Raw genomic sequence first — 22,652 nt, forward strand, 5'->3', positions numbered from 1 at the left:
GATCGTGGCCGCGGACGACGCTCGATCTCGCTAGATGGTATCGCGGCCACCGATCCCAACCGTGCCTTTCAAACGAACGCACAATAGGCTTTTCGAGCTTCGCGTCAAAAGTATCCAGCTGCTTCTGGTGCCTCTACTTTTCCGGCTTCGCTCTTACATTCACCTCCGTCCGCCAGATAGCAACGTTTCGCGACTCACGGCGAATCGGTACACGATCGTTTTCCGTTCGACGCGCTTCCATCGACGTCAATTATTCCGATTACACGCTGTCCGGTTATGCTTGTCGGAATCAATCGCCGCGACATCGCGTCGTAGGAATAAGAAGAAGCCATCGAAGAGACCTCGCTTTCGCCTCTCTCTCGTAGGCGACGCATCGCAATTAATATCCCCGTCGTGACGACCTCGATCCGTCTCGATGCACCTGGCTTTCGTCTCGTCCCGCACACTCGGACGACGACTCGAGATGACGGGACTGGAATTAATATTCGGAAACAAGACCACTGGACCCCGCTTGGGTTTCTCGGCTCGTTCCCGCCCCGCCCCGTCCTATCCCGGACTGTCCTGTCCCGTGTTTCGTCCGCGACGTGGTTCGCCACACATTACCTACGTACTTTACGTTCCGTGTGATTCTCGGTGGCTCGCCAAACATTGTCTATGCATATCTGTCCATCGATGAGTGTTTCTAATTCATCCGTTTATTTACCTTTTTAGCGCTGTTGAACGTATTAATAAAATCACGGCCCATTGCTGGTTCACGAAAGTATCAAGAACTTACCGTGGAAAGTTCGTGCGACTTGTATAAGCTTGCGTGCGTTATATAAAACATTTTTCAGCGATTTCATTGGCCACGTAACGAGAGATACGTATTTCGTAAAAAATTCAGAAATTCGTATCCGCCGTTCTACCGAATATCGAGGCTTATTAACGCAATGGATAATCGATCGTTTAATTAAATATACGGCACTGTTAGTCGGCAAAAGAGAACTCGTTGTATTCGAGACAGCCGAAACAGAGTGTGACTTTTTAATTCGTTATATTTCTTGACACGCTGAGGTGACTCTTAGTTTTTTAAATGTCACGCCATATTTTTCATCCAGCTGGACATTCCCCACAAAAAGATATCGATCTGTTTATACGTTATGCGATAAAAATCGTTGTAGCGTTTAGCGGATACTTTCACCTTAATTTGTCAAATTTAGACACGAAAAGACCAGGAAAGACGCCGGTGTATACCCGTAACGAATATCTCGGAATTTCTAAACTTAAACTCGATCAACGTAGCCAAATACTTTCGTGGACCGTTGTACGTGCACACCCTGTGTACGTTACACGCGTTTATCTGGCGCATTCTTGCATTTTCGAATCCAGCAGCAACGTTACACTATCGTGGCCGATCTCTCACGAGGCGAATATCGGTAAACGATGCTCCGTACGTTGAGCGCGATGCGTTTCAAAGGCACATAGGTGTCCGTCGTCGAAGTTTAATCGACGTTTAACGCTTGTCTAGATCTGCGGGAAGCTGTAGGACGCGCGCGCTTGTAGAAAGGGGCTCGACGGATCAGGAAGGAGAAAAGGAGGAGAAAGAGAGGGAGAGAGAGAGAGAGAGACAGAGAGACAGAGAGAAAGGAGAAGCAAATGGACGCGAAGTGGACGTCCCGTCCGTCCGTCACGTTGCTGCCGTCAGATTATCGTTCCGACACTTTCCGAGTTATTCCGGCCTTGTGCCTTTTCGTTTCGTTCGGTGTTCGCTTCTCTCCTGCAGGAAGAGGAGGATCGATGCTGTCGTTCTTCTGCTTCTCCAGGGTGCTCGTCTTCGGACGACCTCAGCAGACACGCTCCTCCTTAACCGACGTGTTCGTTTCCAACGGAACGAGAGACGGAAGAAGTCGGACCCGGAGACGTCGTTCGCGTAAATGTTGAGTGATCGAGAAAGAGAAAGAGAAAGAGAGACAGAGAAAGAGGGAGAAAGAGAGAGAGAGAGAGTGAAAGAGAGAGAAGGGGAAAGAAAAAGCGAGATGGTATAAAGAAAAGAGACGAGAAGAGAGGCAAGAGCCAAGAGCCAAGAATCTCGTACCTGCGTATTTGAAGTCCGGTCGACCCGTTTGACCGGTGTCGATCAAATTTCCGAGGACGAGATTATTCAAGGCCGACAACGATCGAGACAAAGCTCCTTTCGCGGCCGTACACCTCTTCCCGACGTCGACTCTTACTTTTTCTGCTCTCTCGCGTTTCCACCCACCTTCGCGCCAATTTCCAAAGCTTCTTCTCTCGGCTTCTGACGGCTGTTCTTTAATTTTATCGACAAAAGGAAGGAAGAAAAAATCGAGCGGGACGCTCGTATTGCTACGAATCTCGCGGAAGTCGCGTGACCGTACAAGGATGCAGTGAAATTAATTCGATTAATCGAAATCATCGATGATCGGGTTAAAATACCTATAAATTTTGTAACGTTCACGGCGGATGATAAATAATAGCAGTACGTTTGATACATAGAAATTTGCGATATATAGAACAATTTTTGTGATATTTATTTCAGACGAATTAAATGGGAAATTTCCAAAATTTGAATTATACGATCGTAAACAGCGTGTATGGAATCAACGACAAAATAATCACGCGAATATGAAAATTGATCGAAACGACGATGAAAAAACGCGGAGTATATTCGAGAGAAATTCCGGCAAGCCGTCAAACATAGCACTGCAAATTTCATATCTTAAATGTCATCATAGTTGACCGGTACTCTTCATCGACGAGTTTTACCATAGATACGATTAACCCTCCTGCGTTCTTTAGATCGTTCTGGACCGACTCGTATCTTTCTATCTTTAGAAAGTTTCTTAGTCGGAGGAAAATTTTCTTAAAACATCGATAGTCCTCCTTCCATCGATAGGATGATACAGCTGGTTGATTTTAAATGATATAGAAAACTATATCGTTTAAAAAGAATTGCAGCAGGATTAACGATATATCTAAAATAAAAATAAAAAAAAAAAAAACAAAAAAATACATTTCGCACGCATCCACCACATCAACCGCGAACACTGTAGAGTTAATCGTTTCGCAGAGATCGATGGTTGGCGTTTCGCGATCGATCGTACGACGTATCGCTAAACGTACATTTTTTACAGCCACGTTAAACGCCGCTATCCGTCGAACGATTCGCGGTGAACAATCGTTCGATCGCGGCGACAGAGAGAGAACGTGCACGCGAAAATGCGCGCGCGACCTCGTACACGCGCATCATTCAATTAATAATTCAATCATCGTTCCCGATTGGATTACCCTTCGAACGAGGGGAAAAAAAGTCGGGACAAAAATAAATGAGAACGGGCAGAGGAAGGATGCGTGCAACGCGACGCGACGCGACGCGATGCGATGCGACGCGATGCGATGCGACGCGATGCGATGCGACGCGATGCGATGCGACGCGATGCGATGCGATACGATGCGATACGACGCGTTGCGATGAGGCGCGGCGTGGAACGAACCGGCACAGGATGACGTTAAACGCACGCGCCTATACGTTTACCAAATTATTTCAGTTTTGTACGACCTTATCGATCGGCTAAAACTTGAACTGGTTTGGACGCGGTTGTGACACACTCTTGGTCGCGCCCTTGCTGCTCGGTGCCTCGTTCTCGGCGCCGTTTTATCTTTACTTTGTACGAATAAAAATCGCGCGGTTCGGTCGGACACGATTTTCCAACGGCGATGGACGTTCGTTCGCTGGCGAATGGAGGAAAAATGCTGATAGGTGGTGGCCGCGCGAACCGCGTATCCCGACTGCTAATTATCGGGCGTTAATTGATGCAGCGTCGCGCTCGTTACGCGTCTATCATTAGGCAACGTAAAAGTGTACGCGAACGGAGAACATCAGCGGCGCGTATTAAAATGCAAACATTCGACTCGGTTTGGACGGTTTAATGCCTCGTTCGATTCGAGCGCGCCAGCCAGGTAATTAAATCGAATGAAATTACGAACGATTAATGCTCTGGACGCGTCCGTGGGTCACGAATCAGCGCGAAATCACCGAGTACCCGGCAAAAAGTATATTCCGGAAAGAGTTATTTCATTGTCCGCGATCTGAATTTCCCCCTACTCTCTGGCCCCGTATCGTCTGTCGTTCTCCCGTTCACCGACCATCGTGCTAACCCCGTCCTCTTCGCTCCGTTGACTCTTGGAATTTTCGATTCGTTCGAGCCGTTCGCGTTCCGCTTCGTGTTCGTGGATATACTCGCGGAGATGAGAGGCGGGGCGGCCCGCGAGAAAGAAACATACACGCAGGCCGAAAGGCAAAAAAGGAGGCTCGGCGTTATATTTTTGCGGTGTATTACGCTGTACGAACCCGGAGCGGGTTTCATCCCCACCATTCAGCATGGAGGCCATTATCGCGAAATACTGCAGATGCATCCACGCACACGGCGTCGTTTTTGGACATTAGCATAGCCGCGTAGCGTGCACGAACGCGGCCGGCGGTCGCTGTGCGCGTAAGTTAATGCTGGCGCGCGAGAGACCGCCGCGACATTTCCCTGATGAAGTCGAGCAGCGACGCGTAATAAGGGTCGCGAGAGAGACGGTCCGCGCCGGCCTCGACGTACGGACGAACGAACGAACGATGATAAAAGGAATAAGAGGAAGAGAGAAAGGGAGAGGGTAGGAAAGGGTTGTGCGCGGTATAGTCAGGGCCGGATCTCGTTTCTCGGTGCTTGGACGAATATTTCTCTGTACGAAGAACGTTCGACGCCGGACGACGATACTGCGTTCGCAACGATGGAACGAGTACGGTAGGTCGTTCCACGAATAATTTCCCGACGGTCGAGCGAAACGCGAGCTGCTGCAAGGTTGACCGACGATGAGCGCGGAGACGGTGCTGAACGTGAAAGCGCCAGCTCGACGAACAAAGTGGTCGGTCGCGTGGTTGCGCGCGCTACGGTATCGAACGTACGGACGCTGGCGAAACTCAAGGTGGTCCACTACATCCCTGGGTGAAGTTGACGCGCGGGGTGGACCTGTCGAGGAGAAGGGTCGAGGCTGGAAGCGGACGTGACACGGCCGTCTTGTGACCCGTACCGTCCCACCGACGCTCCGCTCCTTCCCCGTGCAACCCTCTGCTGCCTCCTGCCCCCTGGCCCTTGCCCTCCGACCCCCTGTGTCCCCACTTCCCAGTCCACATGCCACCGCGTCGACCGACCGCTGCTAGTCCGGCTCTATTGTTGTTATTATTAAAGGGGGTCGCTGGGGGTGGTTGCCGCTCGGCTGAGAGGGACGATGACGGAAAGGAAGGCGGCGTCTGCAGGTGACAGATGAAACAGCTACCCTCTCCCTCGCACCCTCTTTAGATCCCCCTTGTTCTCTCTTTGCGTTTGCTCTCTCCCTTGCTCGCTCCATCCTATTCCCTATCTCTCACCAACTCTGTTTCGCTTTCTCTCTGGCTTTTTCCTCTCCGTTCTTCCGTCGAATGCACTTGTTCGCTCGCACGCACACGATCCTTCCTACGACGAACGAGACGGAGCGAAAAGGGGGGCAAAGGAAAGGGGATCGAAGCTTCCTCTCTCACTCTCTCTCTCTCTCTCTCTCTCTCTCGTTGCTGCAACGAAACGTTCGTCCCTCGTGTACCACACCCCACGGTCTTTCGGCGCGGATGTGTGCCGTCGAATGCTTCAGCTTTCTTCGGACAGCCGAGTTCGACTTTCGACGTATCTCGACGGACGACGTATCAATCTGGATCGTTTAATCGACCCCGGGAATCGTAGTTACGCGTGTACGCCACTCCTCCAGAGATACTACGACGTACGTGTTGGAACAACGTTCCAACGGATTCGGACGGTGGAAAATTCGGAAAGAAAGACGCGGAAACGGAAGAAACGGATATCGAAAAAGGCGGGCAGCGAGCGTAGCAGTTGGTCGAGGTTAGTTTCATCGCGGTCCGGTGTACTTTCGGGGTCTGTCGACGAAATGGACAGCGCGGGACACGCGAGGAATGCGCGTTTCGCGTTCTCTTGGTCGTGCTGGTGAAGAAAGGAGGTCGTGGCTACATACGTTTACTACGAATTCTCTGCCGTTTCACCGCGGAGGACACACCGTCCCAGACCACTCCGAAATAACTCTACGTCACGGATCGTCACCCCCTTTAATCGTGCCCGGCACCCTACGCTAGGGATAGCAAGCTCCGGCATCCCGTTACCGTTCTCCGCGTCGACGAGATTCGAGGATTCACCGGAGATCCACGCCAGACAAAACCAATAAACCACTCTCCGGGACGATATTCGGAAGTCTCGTGGAAGGGACTCGGACTGACTGCTTGTCCCCCGGCCCATCTCCGCTTTTTCCCCTTTTTCGCTCTACCGTTCTAACGACGCCAAGACGAAATCCTCTGATCAACTTGTCCCGTAGTTCCGTCGCGTACGCACAATGCTGCTGTACAGAGCTTGCACTCTACCGTTGATAGATATTTGCGATATAGACACGTAGGAGGTGTTTTGCACGATTCGTGAAATTTTACACGACTCAAATGACAAATTAATCGATACCGGCGAACTCTCCGATATAAATTCGAACAAGTTTGCTAATAGACTGATTGAAATTTTGCAAAATGATGTACGAATTACAATTTGTCGAGAGTCGTTTCGTTTAATGCAAAATTGCAAAGTTCTGAATAGTCTAATTAATCTATAATCCGTTACCTGCACGTTGACCAACGTTACCGGTTTGCAAATCATCGTGCAACAGGATTGTTCGATATTTCGATCGTTACATTTTCAAGGTGTACGATAATAAAAATGAAATAGAAACGTCTCCTCGCTCTTAATTTCCTACTTCCTGATACGATGACGTGTACGTAGTTTTCTGTACGGTTCAGCGTGCAACGCGTACTAAAAATTCGATGCAATGATTTCAGTCGAAGCGTATTTCATATATTCGCAACGACAACGAAGTATCCGAATACCGGCGTATCGTAGCGACAACGGGTGTGGTTCCTGCAGCCTTTTCCTACTTTGGTCACGCTCGTATCGTCCGAGGAAACGAACGTCTATCACGATCGCGTGGACTCGTTCCAAGGAACATCGCGTTGCTCTTGTAACGCTTGACCGATGCGATAATTTAGAACGCTGCGGCGGTCGAACACGACGACGAAAGCGCAACGCGGCTAGCGGGCCGGTCACGTCCGTCAACTGGAAGTCGTCCGTCGTCTCTTCGGACGACGGTGGACGCCCAGGCGTCGTCGCCGTTCACGGCATTGATCTGTCGGACGGCTGTCTTGATATCGACGGTGCGGCGGGGAGGGTGTGGAACGGCGGCTGCTAGACGGCTGCCTACTACTCCCTTAGCCCGCGAAATAAGCTCTCTGCCAACGTCCACGGGTACGCTCGCGATTGTACGACCGCTCGTCGAGCCCGGAGAGACGAGGGAAACTCGTAAACCGGAAAAATTGCAGGATGGACGAGACGTAGGATACGTGGTTGGAGAAACGTTTCGCATTCGATCTGGTTGCCGTGTGTTTACCCTCCTCGAGGGATGCGAAGGATTTCGCCTGCCTTTCCCTGCACCGGCGTCATCCCTGTCTCCTCTCGTGTCTCTATTGCTCCGGTTCGCAGGAATTGAGATTCGATGGGATGCTCGACCGATGTGCTCGCTGGCTCGTTCGTTCGCCGTCACGCGGCAAACGTTAATCGAGGCAAATTGAACGCCGCGCGGTTCTCGACGCTCGATTAAGTTCCCCCTCGACGATCCTTTCCACCCTCGCCGAGCTTTCAGCACGTCGCTTATCCGAAATTCCGAACCCGCTACCGGATGCGTTGCATCGAGTACGAGTCGTTCGCTCACGTTCCACCAAATTATCGCGAGTTTTCCTCGTGAGAATCGACGCAACGAGCGTACTCGGCAAACAAAGAAACACGGTAACCCCTAAACCGGCAGCCGATCGACCGGCCCTTAATCACAGCCCTCGGTTTATGATCTCAGACAAAATTCCGCGAACTAGCCGCGGGATCGTTATTGCGGTAAGCCCGACAAATTGTCAGAGGATCGCTCGTTCCACGGACCCGTTTATACCAGAACCGCACGGTGGGTGTACACCGTCGAATTAAGCTGCGAATTTCGCCCGATCGGCCGCAATTACGAATAACCCTAATTTTCAACCTTCTCGAGACGAGCGGACGAGTTTATTGCTCGGCCGGAGAATCCAGACGAGAGAAACCGTTCCACGGCAACCACCAGGGGAATTACCGCGACCGAAGGACCCTGTTTACAGCCGCGTGTTCCTTCGATTATCGTTCACGGCTGCGTTCGACTATTCGACTCGCCGTTGCCGGTTACCAATCGCCGTTGTGGTCGTGTGTCCCATTCTGTCTTTTCTTCTCCTTTCCGAACGTTGCGATTATATCGGCGAAAACGGAGCGCGGTGTAACGCTCGCGGTGACGAAGAAAAAGAGGAAGCCGAGGAAGGTCACGAGAGGGAGGAAGTAGGGGCTGTAAACGTGGCTATATCGGAAGAAGGCGAGGGCTCCGCGTACAGTAGAAACGAATACGCGCGCAAGTACCAGCACAAGGAGGAGGATAGGAGGGCTTAGGTTAGGTTGGTCGCCTGACCCGGTTGACAATCGATTGACGGCTGTCGCCAAGACCCTTCAGCCTTTCCACCTTCTAACCCGGCGAACTTCCCCGATCCAGTCGATGCCATTACTCTCCTTCTTTCCTAGCTAGCAGTACCTGTCTGTTCCGTCGGCTCCGATAATTTCTAATTATCCTCTAGCGCGGGATTAGTACAATGCACAGTTGGGAGAAAAGTCACCCGTTCTCTATTTTTACGACTATCAACGAATAAAGATCGTATGCAGAAATTTCGAAGTAAAATATATCGCGCACGCGTATGTCGGAGAGACGGCTAGTTGTCCTTGGTCGTTCAAATTATTACTACGCTATATAATCGTGCATATATATGACAGCAATTATTTAACCGATTACACGATATCGAAGAGCCTCGTGTTGTTACAGTTTCCATGGTCAAGCAATTGACTGGGCTCGAATGCCATTGAAAATGGCCAGAGTCGGCTGAGAGTAGCCGTGTTCTCACCTTTACTCACTCTATTACCTTGGCGATTTATTTCCTGTTACCCTTAAGAAGAAAAATGAAAATATCAAGTTTCGAGCGATGCTAATTCGATAGCCAAGAACCGCGATACGTTACGGTTGGAAATGCGTGCGAGATTCAGATAAGCCTAATTTATTATTCTTTCGCTCGCATAGCGAAGTGCGATTAGATAAATAACGCGTATCGTTTCGAAATGATACCGCAGCGAAAACTCACCTTTGCTCCAGCAACGGTGAAAAGGCGCATACCGGTGACGAGTCACGAATCGACTTTATTCTATCAGCGTATTTTTCCCTCGTTATTCCTAACCATCCCCCGTTAACCGAATGCAAATATAGCGGAACGGTGAAAGATACATGGAGACGCGTGGAAAAAGATTCTTTGGTGGACGTTGTGCACGGACGATTATGCCCGTGTACGACACAACACATGGCAGCTTTCGCGCGCAAACATACAAGCAACGAAACACACACACACACACACACACGCAAACACACACGCGCGCGCGGCTTCCATCTCGTTCCTCGTACACGAGTCTCTTTTCCACGGTCGCCTGTGCACACGGAGAAAGCTTCGTGGAGGTAATAGGATGGGTATACACCGGGCGGTGTTGGATATTATTTGCCGAGGACAGTGACAAACGCCCGTCAACGTCATTTCCACTCGCAACGTCGCGTCGGCTTCCTGCGACAGTACCGACACCGTGTGCGATATCACCCTCTCCACGACACCTTCGCCTCTTCCACCTCCTCTTTCTCCATCTCTCTTTGCCCGTTCCCCTCCCGTGCAAGGCGAGCTAGAAACGTGACGAGCATATCTAGTTCTGGACCGACTCCTCGTCTCTGGCAGCCATCAAGAGGTGCCTCTGGTGACTGCGAGACGGGACAGTGCTCCCGTCGTTCCGGTACTTTGGCCTTTCGATGCGACGCGCGACGCCCGACTCGCGGTTCCGCCTGATTCGCCACAACTTCCTGCGCTCACGTATTAACCCTCGCAGCGTTCAATCCGTGCAATCTCGGCGTACGAAAGTATTTCAACGTTTGCCGTAGAAAAATTCTGCGAATGTAGATTAGGCGCGTTATAGTCGAGATCGTTCGAAATTTTATTCCTATCGGACGGTGATAAAATTTTAAATCGATGGGGCAACGTACGTGGTACAAGACACGCGGCGTTTATTTCAAACGTTATTGCACGCGCTTAGCTCGAGTATCTTTCTTCGTTACGAACTGCGTCGTACGAGAGCCGATCCGGTCAAACTCGCGTATTTTCGTACTGTCGTAATCGTTTTCACCGTTCGAGGCTTCGGTTAACACCGAAACGATGCCGCGACGCTTATCGCCGGATGTTTCTGCGTTATCGTACCGGTCGATGTTTAACCGAAATAGAGAAAACTTCGGCCGAGTAAAATTTCGATCGCAGCGTGAACCATCCAAGTTGCCTACGAAGAATCAAAAACTCCGATTCGTATTTTCGAAACGTGTTCGATTCGACGGAAACATACCGTCACCGTGGCTGCTCGACGTCGTACGGTAGACACACGGCTGGAACGTCGAACGAAAGGTGTTTCGCTGGCCGAGGGCACATCGCAAAGGGTTAAAAGCCAGCGAAATTTGCTCCTCTTCGCGCGGTCCATTATCATCGGTGTGAAGAAAAGAAAGCGCGTGTCGTGAAATGGACACGAGACGAGGTAAATTGAAGTCGCGACCGGAGAAATCGTCCGACCGGCTAGTAGCAAGAGTGGGGTTGGTTAGGCAGAAGGGTGTACGGTAACCGAGGTAGGAAGGGGGTACGACGACTGGAGCGGACGGGAGGAGTCGGCGGGGGGGAAGAGGGGGGGCGTAGGTAGTCATTATGTGGAGGGAGGTGACGTCACTGACGGTGACGGATGGCTACACGTCAGGCAAGTATAAACCCCATGGTACCCAATAAATTATTGCAACTATAAATTACTTCTGTGCTCACGATATAATGCCACGGCTACCGCCGGCACGATGGTGTGCGTGCACGTACACGTACGCGCGTGTGTGCTGTCGCGTCGAAGCCGAAGGTGGGGCGTGCAAACAAAGGTGGTACGATCTCCAACTAACTAGCCACGGTACGGGCACCGTTAACCCCGTCTGTTATTGCCACTCTTTCTCGCGTCTGCTCGTCTCATTCCGGCCCTGTACGAACCCTTCGTCCACGTTGCACACCATCGTTTTCCAACCTACATATTTTACGGTACGATGTAGAGAATCCGAGATACGCGATCGCCAGCTGCAGCGAAAGAGGAAGGTGAATAGAGAAACGGAAGGTGAATCGAAGGCGGCGGGTATTCTTGGTTCGTTGAGCAATGAGAACCACTGACATAACATAATCCCTAGCAATTCGTAATAAATATCGTTGCGACGGCCTGGTTCGGCGTTATTGGTGTATCTGTCTCTCATCTCGATGCCTTTGGGGGGCTAAGAAGCGAGGCAAAGCGGCGGCCGAAGGGATCGGGGGAAGATATTATGGGCGTGCGAGTGAGTTATACGCTTTGCCGCATGTGTGTCGCATAAATCTGCTCCGACCTCGGTACCGGCCCCCTCGCGACTGCACTGGAACCGTTTCTAGACTTTCCTTCGATACCGACAGCCATGACGACAACGACGACCACGGCGACGATCACGGCGACGACCACGACGACGACGAGAACCGACTCGACGACTGACTGACTGCTCTGGCTGCCTAGATAGCCGAGGCTATGTCGGCCGACCGAACGGACCGAGTGTTCGGCCGACACAGGACCGGCCGATCGATATCGGAGTGCGCCTAAACAGGCGGAAAATTTCTTGCCCGTACGATGCGTGCCGTCGAAGAAAGGCACTAGGAAAACAACCGTCTTCGAGATTATTCTTCGTGTCGATCGCCCTGGTGAACCCGTCGATATACCGTTGCTCGTAAACCGCGTTCCGTGCTACGTTACACGAGATTATTTATAGATCAGTGCCGTCCTCGAGGCGGCATAGTCACTCGCGTTGGTTTCGCGGCTCGAATATTACCGCAAAAATCGACGTTTCGTGTAGCAACGAAACACGGTACCCGCGACGACGGACGCGTTTTACGGGCTGGAGACTACGAAATTCTTTCGTCGCGACGTTCTCGAGAGCACAGAGGAACGCGTCACGGCGTGTCGTGCTTCTATGGCAGAGCAGAGTGAAGCGAAAGGGTGAGGAGATCGAGAGATGCGCGCACCTGTCCTTGCGTACATCAGCCGTCCGTCATCCAGAGGACGGATCGGCTTCTGTCCGTGCACCATCTTCACCGCGGCAGACTCGCGCGCACCACGAGGCATCGTACTTATTTACGTTGACACAATATTTATTAGGACGGATCGGTGAGGCGGTCGTTCGTTCGCGCCGGCAGCCTATTTCGGGAACCGTTCCTCACAGCGAAAGACCGGCCAGTCGGTCGTTTCACGGGACACATCCACTCTCCTTCGGGATTAAGATACAAAGTCCAGTCAGGCGTCTTATTTTTTCACGGCTGTCACGAGTCATCGGCTTCTAGCGGCGAACGAGATTCGAAAGGATAGGGTCGTCGTACCTCGTCGTGCCTGAGATTTCCTCGATCGATCGATCGATCGATCGAACGAATCGGATCGCAGAATCTAACGCGCTCAATGGAAGTATTATGCGGCGTGAATACCTTTTACGATTAGCGAGCAACGTTTGAAAGCGCGCACTCATTAGCAAACATGTTCGCTAATAGTTTTCGCGAACAATGCTATCCTCCTCGGTTAGAATGTCAAATAGGCGCGTACATCGTGTACCGGTAGTTAACTCTCGCTCGGCTCTACCGTCGCCGATTACCGATGTTCCCAGTGTCAGCGCGTAACTGGGGCGGCATTTACAAACTCTAGGAATTTTTTGTCAGCGTGATAATTTAGAAAATACTCGTCGCAGAGTGTTGCACCGTTGATCGATGACTACTGCTGTACGTATAGTTGTATAACCATTTATAAGCTCCTAAACGTTTCTGTCCGCGTAGCAAAATGTAAAATGTGTCAAATTTGCTTGCGCTCCGCTCGCGAACTATTCCCAGCAGTGGACGCGATACAGCGCGTGTCTGTTCGCGGGAACAGCGTACGTAGTCGGTACGGACCCAGCGTTAGGACGCAAACGGCGAAGCTCGGCGGTCGGAGAATTCGGCCCTCGTTTCTCGCGCGACCACTTCGCGCGGGGGCCGCGACACGCAGAGGCTGTGTAAACGAAACGATAACCGGACGGATCGACACCAGCTGCTTCGTGTTTGTTGCCGGTTCTATAAATAGAGCGAACCGTCCGCTCTTTCTCGCGTACTCGAGCTTGCACCATCCGCCCCGCGCTATCCTTTCCCTCTTTTCTGCTTCCCTTTCTCTCTTCCCGGTGTCCTTTCTCCCGGCGAGAGAGCTGCTCCCGCCTCGCTATCCCATCCTCCGACTTTTTAACTCTCTCCCGCTGCTTCGTCTCCTGTCCGTAGCCGACTCGAGAGACGTTACTTCGCTGACAATTATTGTTGTCACGGCCTCTGCACCAGCAGTCGGTAACAGGAGTGACATTTCGAAAGGCGGCGTGACGGCGAGTGGAAGAAAGAGACGCGGAGGACGAGGAGATTCGGAGGTTACGGTCGAAGAACGAGGACAGGGAGGGGGGGGGGAAGAAGAGTGACGGATATCGTGATGAAGGCGTCCTCCTGTCATCTCTCCTCTTCCACCTCGCCAGACCGTCGCCCCGTGGCTTCTCGACCCACCGCCGCCGCCGCCGCCGTCGTCACCGCCGACATCCTTTCCTCGCTTCCGCAGCCATCCGCTTAAACCGCGCGTTCGCGTTCGCGTCTGACCATAACGCATCGCGAATCCTCGAGGAAGATCGAAAGCGGACGTCCGTTCGAACGATACCAAATAGTTGGCCGATCGGGACGCAACATGGTAGCTATCGTTGAAGGAACGGATACAGCGAGATCATAAAATCGTCGGGGCTTTTCAACCTACGTATTTCAAGTAGCGTTCGTCGTATCGCGAAATTACCGTACGTGTAACTGTAATTATACATAGAGGAACTGTATCCGACTAGATCACCAAGTTCTGTCTTACGTTCGAGCTGGCGAGTTGTTGGAAACGAAGAAATTAATCCATATAGTCTTGTCAGTTTCTTCTCACGCGTTATTTATGTACGTACTCGCTCGATCATAGCTCGGATAACAGGCTATACGTAAAGCTGATTCGTTCGATCGTGCAAACGACGCTACTTTACATAATAACGTACGCGTTACAACGAGCTGAGATTCGACGATGGAAATTCGCTGTCTGTTCCCCCGATGCCTAGCCAATTTCGTTACGACCGTTGGCTCTCGGAAGTGTACAGAAACCCTGTACCTCCTGAAACCATCGAAATTTCGTTCTTCTCGCGATCGATAGATTTCCGTGTACCGCCGCCGGGTACCGGTGAAAGCATATCGTTCATTTCCGGTGGATAACGCGCGGTTGGACACGCGCGAAACAACGCGGCACGTTGCGAGCGGGGGAGCTGGAGCGCGACGAACCGACTGCAAAACGAGTTTGCGGATTTCAGCTTTTTAAGTGGCAGCAACAGCAGCAGCCACGGCAGCAGCTACGGCAGCCATGCATCGATCATCACTGTCGCCTGTTGCGCGATCGACCGGCCGAACGAACGAACCAAGGAACGAACGAGAACAAACGAAAAGAACGGTCGGTCTTACCGGACGCGCGTATACCATCATCTATCATCCATCATCCAGTCGTCCTGCCTGCATCAGCGGACGCACCGATGGCGCGACCGTGCGTGCCCGATCATTAATACCGTTCGGCCAAGTACGCGCGACGCAATTTACTCGATCGTTTTCCCGTGCTTCTACTCCTATCGAGACCGATATCGCGAAACTTCGCCGCGGGCGGCGTCGTTAGCGAGCGTATTAAAGCGATCTCTCCACGCAACCGAAATTCTTACGTTCGATGAATTTCGTCCTTCCCGATGACCATTCGCCATTCGCGCGACTTTCTTACCGTCCACCGTAGCTGTGCGAATCGATGGACGCTGCATAAAGGAGCGTACAGACCATCAACGTTATTGTCAATATCATTGTCATTAGGGCACAATATTCACACTCAATTTACTTTCTCTGGACAATAGACGCAGCGTTACGCAGATGACGTTTCACTGCAAAATCCAGTACGTTTACATGCATCGCGCTGTCGGATATTCAAACTTATTTTGTCAGCCTCTTATGTATCTAAATACGATCAGACGGACAACAACATTGGCAGGCTCGCTACACGGCCAACGGATTTCACCATCATTTCGATCTTTTGTCCGATACCGCCCGATAGATTGAAACATTTCGCGTATTGCTTTCTTCGCCGTACTATCTCCGTCGCGGACTAATCTCAGCCTGCACCAATGTATGTTATCTCGCGATGTATTAATTCGCGTCCATTGTGATCCCACGGTCACGCCAACGTTAACTTGCGTAACCTGTGCGTAGCGTATACGCTTCCTTGCAAAGTATCTGCATGTGCATTTCGTCGAGCGAAGGATTTTGTTTCGTTCCGTACGTACATACGATATTCTTCTAAAATTGTTTCGTTCGTTGGTTATACCAAACCAACAAACGAATAAATATTTTAACAAACATGAAATGTGAACTATGATAAACGATAGCAACGAGAACCTTAATTATTGACAATAACGTTGGTACGTAACGATATCGATCGTCTGAACGATCCTTAAGAAAATTAAGATCGCAATGTTTCGATTGTGTTTATTGGAAAAGAAAGAAAAGCATTCGTTTGATGTTCGATGTAAATTGTTCGATGTAGCACGTCTTAAAAAATGATTTGATCTTGATCGATCTTTCGTTGGTTTTTATTGGGTTACTCGTATTACTGGAAAGTGGAGCTGCTGCCTCTCTGTCGCCTCTGATGATCTATGTCGATCCCTCGTGAACAAAATGTATTCGCTCGTAAGAGTAACGTCGATCATCGTTTCGATCCCGTCGTTTCGATCATCCCGAAGAACGAAATACATACAACGTAAGCGTTTCTCGTGGAAATATACGAGCATAAACATTAAAATCGTCAGAATCGCTTTGACTAATTCCGTAAAGCCAATAAATTGAAATACGCGACGATGTTGTAAAAATACCAGTTTTTAAATTGGGCTTAGAATTGACCAGCGCTTACGTCATCATTTTACGACGAGTAAATTTATTAGCGGAAGTTATTTATTTCTCGAGAATCGAACGTTAATCGTTGGAAGTTGATCGGTTTGACTTCTGTACGACGTCTACGCGCTAGGTAGACTTTAGACGTTAAACAACTACGAGAGAATCGGAGAAGGCAGGATCCGTTTGATTTATAAGATATCATACTTTGTTTGATATTCTTTTTCTACTTTTTATTCTTTTTATATACGTATTTAACGTATTTAACATATCTGCGTTTTTTCACCTACATAACTTTGCATACATTTTCCGCAAACGCGCCAAGATCTACGATCCAGCGATAAACAAAAGCTTTTTGCACGGATGGAAAATTACGACTAATCAAAAGCAATCAGAGTAGTTAGACGCAGGCGATTGACGCTAATAAAAAGTCTCACCTTCGCGGAGACTCGTGTGTCACGATCGATCGATCGAACGAACGTCTTAATCGGTAGCTGGCCTCGCGGGAACAAAACGGCCAGCGCATTTTTTATGCACCGTTGGAACCGCGAGAGCGAAAGGAGACGAGGCTCGTTCGAGCCGGTGGAGAACGTGGAGAGCAGGGAACGTGGCGGTGGAACTCGGCGATGGAAGGAAGCGATTCGACAGGCTGATGGAGTGAGTGTTGACTTAGGATAACAGTCGGCTCATCGGTCAATCAGTCAGGTAGACTACGGTAGGTCGGTGCTCCGTCTTCGGTTCGGCCCTGTCGTCTCGTTCGGACGCTTAAGTGACTCACGAATCCGACCACCCGACGTGTTTCATCCTGCAAGACAAAGCGATCGGACGAAGAGAAGGAAGATCGAAAGGGGGAGAAACCGAGTCGTAAACATTTGCGTCAACGCCGAACGCGACGCGAACGATCGAACCGGTGGAGCCCGATCGAAAAACGCGAACGAGTCGCGAAAACGTTTGAAGAAACCGCGAGACTGAATCCGGCGAAGGGCGGTGCGACCGAAGGGTGGCATAGATGGCGAAAAGCGAGGAAAATCGTTGTCAGGAGCTGGAAAACGACGACGCGTCTCGCGCGTCTGCAACGCAACGCGCTACGAGCTGGAACACGGGTGAGATTCGAGAGCCACGGCCGGTTGCTTGGAGAGGAAGAAGCGACCGTAAGAGAAGGAGCAACGAGCGAACGAGAGCGAGAGAACGGAAAGAAGGACGGAGCAAGGAGAATGGATTCACCCGTCAGTCACTCTCTGGCAGACCGCGAGAGAATCACAATGCGAAGCCTCCCTTTGCTCTCCGTCTCTCTTCGTCCTTCTGTCGGACCGCCCGTTCACCCGTTCGCCCGCCCGCTCCTCCCGCTCGTCCGTTCGTCCGTCTGTCTGCCTGTCCATCCGATCGTCTCTTCGTCTGCCTCCTGTCACTCTCCTCGCCAGCCTCCCGACGGTTCTCTCGCATCAGGAATTCATCTCCTCTCCTGTCCTGTCCTGCCTTGTCCTCCGCCGTTGCTCCTTTTGTTCCCTCCCGCCTTCGCCCGCCCTTCCTCCTCGCCTCCTCGTCGCTTTCCTTGCTTCTCCGCTTTCCCGTCACCGTACCGTCGCCACCGTCGCCGCGCCTCATTATCGCGCGCCGTTTTATTTCCGGCACGTTGCGCGAGACCGGCTCGCTCGATCGACCGGTCAACAGGTTCTTCCCGATTCGTCGTGATTCGTCGTCGATCGTCGGTCTCCTCCGGATCACGTTACCCACACAGCTGGCTAAATTAAGTCGCGGAGATAACGAGCGCAGCTCGCGCAAAGGAAAATTCGTTATCTAGATTTGCCGTGCAAACGATATTAAACTCGTGCGAGCCGCTGTTTTCTCAACGTGCGAGACGCTTTAACGACCGGTCTAATTGCCAACAAATCTTGCCGATTTGATACGACGCAAATACATAAATCCAGACGAGATCGAGATTTATCGCGCGATCGTCCGCATCCTTGGATGATGTTGTTGGTGATCAGAGTAGGCGATACGCGGTTCATTCGAGGCAAGTTACGAAAAAGTGGAACAGAGGCGGTAATATCGAAGGCGAGATGCGAGACGAGACAAGACGAGGCAAGGGAATCCGTTTTGTCGATGGAAAGAATCGTCATTGACGAAGGGTTGCAACGCGGCTGAAGAGATCGGTCCGTCGTTGCACGTTTATGTTAACATTTTTCACATCCCACGACTTTCTCGTTTCTCGATACGCCGAACAATCGCCAATACATTAACAGCGTTCTGCTTCGTTTGCCATATAAATGTGACTGCTGTCCTAGAGTTTTCCGAGCGAGGGTAGTAGATCAGGGTGCGTTACTGATTACGAGAATATCAAAATGCATTCCCAAGGCATAGACGATCTTGAAAAATATCTTGTCGACTACTAGTTAGAATTACGCGTCAAAAGCTACTTGTACCGAAACGGCTATTAGGATCATTTGGAGCGAATTACTCGTCCTCGTCGACGCCACACCAACCTTCCAATTGGAAAACTAAGTTTGTACGAAAAATGTGCACGTGCCCTTAAACTGGCAGTAGCAGGAATCATCAAGCGTTATAAGTGCAGCAACCATAAACGGTACGTTCCGTAGTCGGTAAGGCGCCGTGATGTTCGTTGCGAAGTCGAGCACGCCGGATATCACGCGGTAGCATCTGCTAAACCGGTGTCAGGGCTCGGCCGCTTTAAACTCCGTACGCCACGCTGCTCGCTCCCCTCGTACGTTTCCCGCGGCTGTATACGCAACCCCCCGTGCTAGTCGCTTCGTTAACGACCTGCCAGTAGAAATACGCCGTATCTCGGCTGGTGCGAGCATTTGCATTCCGGTACCTTTAGCGGGCGCGAGGCTCGTGGTTGCGCGGCGACATCCTGGTGGACGATGGAACGTGGACGGTTCCGGGGCGGTGGATCGGGTCGCGAGACCGAGATTGAAATAGCCGCGAGAAAAGAAGCAAGAGGAGCGAGGAGGGGGGTGGGAGAGAGGAAGGAGAAGAGGAAGAGAGAAGAAGGAGAAGAAGAGCGTTGGTTTCGTGGTCGAACGAAAAGAAGGGAAACGCGACAGGGAAACGAGAGTGTGCGAGGGATGCTGGAAACGGGCGGAGCTCCAGCGAGCACCGGTGGTCCGCCCTGGTCTGCGAGTTGTCGCGTATCCCTTCTCGGTAGCGGGCCGATTTCAGTCGATCCTCGCATGCCTCGTTCCTTTTAGCTCGGGCCCTCGTTGTCGTCTTCCTCGTTCTCGTCGACGACGCGGTCATCTTCGCGGTCGTTGGTCGTTGCTCGTTCTCCATTCTTCGAGCACACCTCCCGTACCCCGACCCAAAGGGTCGGCGAGCAGCAGCGGAGCGCAGCTTCTTCCATCGAATCGTTCACGGTCGCGCAGGGCTTCGGAGGGCCGCTCTGGCCCGCTCCGGCCCGCTTCGGCCCGCGCCAGCCGGAGAGAGACAATGGACAATGGGGACATAAATCTGCGTAATTAGTTGCCGATGCCTTCTCGGATCGATGCGCGATCTCTTTTCCCTCCTTCTTCCGTGGCCCATCGGCGAACAAACGATCGTTTGGTTGGCCAGTCGGCAAAGTAGGACGGTGCTCTTCGTCCTGCTTGTCCCCACCCCTCTCGGAAGGGAGGTGTGCTGAGTCCTTTCCGCCTCTTTCTTCCTTTTGCTCCCTTCGGCCACCGGAGAGATGCCCGGATCCGCGGACTCCTCGTCTTGCGCCATCTCGAACGAGGACGCGTCACCGGAACAAGATGGCGATCCCCGTTGCGTCCGTTCGCCGATACACGCCGGAAATCCGATTCAACGACCGACCGGAACGGGTCGCGTTTCCGCCGCTTCTGGACCAGCCGGAGTCCCGTCGATCCGATCGCCGGCTCGCCTACAGCGTAAAACGACGACGCGATCGTCTGGTTTTCAGCGTCGAAGTAGAACGTTCGATCGTACCGGTGATTCGTTCGAGAGTTAGAAATGGAAGGGCAACGGAAGCCCGTAGGTTGCTCGACAATGGCACGCGATGACTTTGCTCGACGCACTCTCGATGCAATCCCGCGTACCCTCGTCGCCGCGTACTGTCGTTCGCGACGTCTTCTACGTCGCCGTAGCCGCGAAAGGCCGATAAATGAGCCGATAACGGCATTGTCTCGCGCCAACCGTCCTCGCTGTTCGCCTCTTTGCGTCCTTTTCCAACGCTCGCTTTTCTCGTTTCCAAATTCTCGATGCGAACGGCGCGGCGTGGTTACGAGACGCGTCGATCTTCCTTTCCTTCCTCCTCGATTCAGTGACAGGGCGCCGTAACCGCGGCGTAACCGCGCCCCGTTCGCCGGCGCCGCTAGGCCGCTATCGCGTCGCACTGAAACGATCGTACGATTTTCCGTTGCAGGGGAGGACGGAGTCGAAGGCTCAGGGCCTGGCGCGGACCTCCAGGGCGAGGAAGGCGACTGCGTGGAGGATGACGGCCCAGTTAGTCCTAGCGAGAGAGGTTGCACGACGGCAGCCAAAGAGGAAGAGGATGGGGACGCGACCGACGAGGAAGACGACGAGGACGCATCGCCGCCCACTCCACCGCCTTCCGCAACCGCGAGACTGAATCCTACTATTTTAAGGGACACTGGACCACCGGACAGGTAAAAATCTCGATTAACGTGCTTGGCGATAATTACGAAAGGAAACGGACCGAGACGAGGCGAAACGAAACGAAACGAAACGAAACGAAACGCGAAGCCTATACTTAGGAAGAGACGGAGGCGCGACCGTCGAAAGTGGTATGAACGTAAATTTCAACGAACACGGTTCGCTTGAAACTCATTAGTCGGTGCTTTACTGGCAGCATGGTCATAAACCGCCTAAATCAACGAGAGCGCCGCTGCCGTTCTCTTTGAAGTTGCCGGCGTCGGGCGCCCCTCGTGTACACACACGGGTATTCTCGTTGTTTGAGCGCAACGAATCGTCACGGATACGTGCGGCGCACGAGCGAGAGAACGATGTAAACGTCGCGTCGTTCGCTGTCTCTGCTAAAGGAAACACGAAGGGGAGAGAGGCGAGGAGATGCGGCGCGCACGAGGACAACAGAGAGAGAACGAAGGAGGGACAAATAAGCCGGTGCCAGACCGATATCGGTGACTGCCGTGCGACGTCATACAGCTAATAGAGATAGGCACGTGTTACGCGTCGGCCTGCATCGACGATCCCACCAACGCCGACGATGACGGCGCTCCACCACCGCTCCGGTACCGCTTTGCCGCATCACCGGTTACAACGGGGGCGGTGGTGGATGCGTGTGCCGGTGGCAGGCTGCGGCAGTGGCGCCTCCGTGTCCTCCGCTGCCCCGCCACCCATCGAAAACTTCCCCTGCATGCGTGCCGGCGCCGTTCCCCTTTCGTCTCGCGGCACGCATTCGGCATTCAGTCAGAAGCAGTCAGTTACGAGCGAGCCGTCGTCAAGTCTACACAACCTCTCTCGCTCGCTCTCCATCTTCGATTTGGTTCGCGTGCCGCGAGCAGCACGCGACACCACACGCCGCGCACCTTCGCTCCTTCGTCCAGTCGCCAGAGTCGCAGCGAAGCTCGCCCTCAGGATTCGACCACGGGTATCGATCTCCCGCTGTTTTTCGCCGCGCCAATCCGATCAACGCCTGCGTATCCCTGCGATCCCAACGATCCCGGCCGTCCGATTCTCACCGATGATCGCGCGTAACGTTTCTCCTTTCTGTTTCATGCTTTCAGAGAGCCAATGAGCCCACGCTGTCCCTCGAGAGATTCTCGGGAATCGTCCGGCCCGGCGACCGGAAGTCCTCCGCCGCCAGCGACGCGAAGCACCGCGAGCCCGGTGAGTCCGAGCGGGATCGTGCCATTGCCGCTCGGAAGCCATCCACTGCTACCCCCTCATTCGGCGGCGATGATGGCGGCGTACCTGCAACAGACCCACCAGAGACTGCTACTCGGCCACTCGCCGCTATCCCGTGGCTCCGTGTCTCCGTTGGTATCGTCGTCGTGCTCGCCACCGGCAGCTACTCCTGGCCTTCTGGTCTCGCCCAGCAGCGTCGGCGAGGTATCGCCGTCGGCCACCCCGTTGCCCGCGGTGCTCGACTTCAGCACGAGGAAAGCGTCGTCGACGGAGGACGACGAAGAGGAGCAGATACTGAACCTCAGCAAGCCGCCAACACCGTCCTCCTCCACGGAGGCGAACAACGGACCTCTGGATTTATCGGTGCCCAGTAGAAAACGACCTGGACCGGAAGATTCTCCGCCGCTGCCCGTTCGCAAGTCCTCCAGGTTGTCCGCCGGCACGGCGGCGGCAGCGGTGGCGGCGGCGGCGGCTGCGGCGGCCGCGGCGGCTCATCAGGAGGCCGCTCAAGCCGTCACGGCCGCAGGTTTCGGCA

The 22,652-nt window shown here is 52.6% G+C and overlaps 1 protein-coding gene across 2 annotated transcripts in view; it reads left to right on the forward strand.

Annotated features, from left to right (window-relative positions):
* Positions 1-22,652, forward strand: part of LOC122574497 (protein tiptop) — a gene marked incomplete in the record, with an annotated part of 90,597 nt that overhangs the window by 62,394 nt on the left and 5,551 nt on the right. For both annotated transcript variants that reach the window (XM_043742168.1, XM_043742169.1), the window contains 2 exon segments: positions 20,655-20,898; positions 21,997-22,652. In XM_043742168.1, coding sequence (XP_043598103.1) covers positions 20,655-20,898; positions 21,997-22,652 — 900 coding nt within the window.

This window comes from Bombus pyrosoma, linkage group LG13 (assembly GCF_014825855.1).
Source record: "Bombus pyrosoma isolate SC7728 linkage group LG13, ASM1482585v1, whole genome shotgun sequence".
NCBI classification, from domain to species: domain Eukaryota; kingdom Metazoa; phylum Arthropoda; class Insecta; order Hymenoptera; family Apidae; genus Bombus; species Bombus pyrosoma.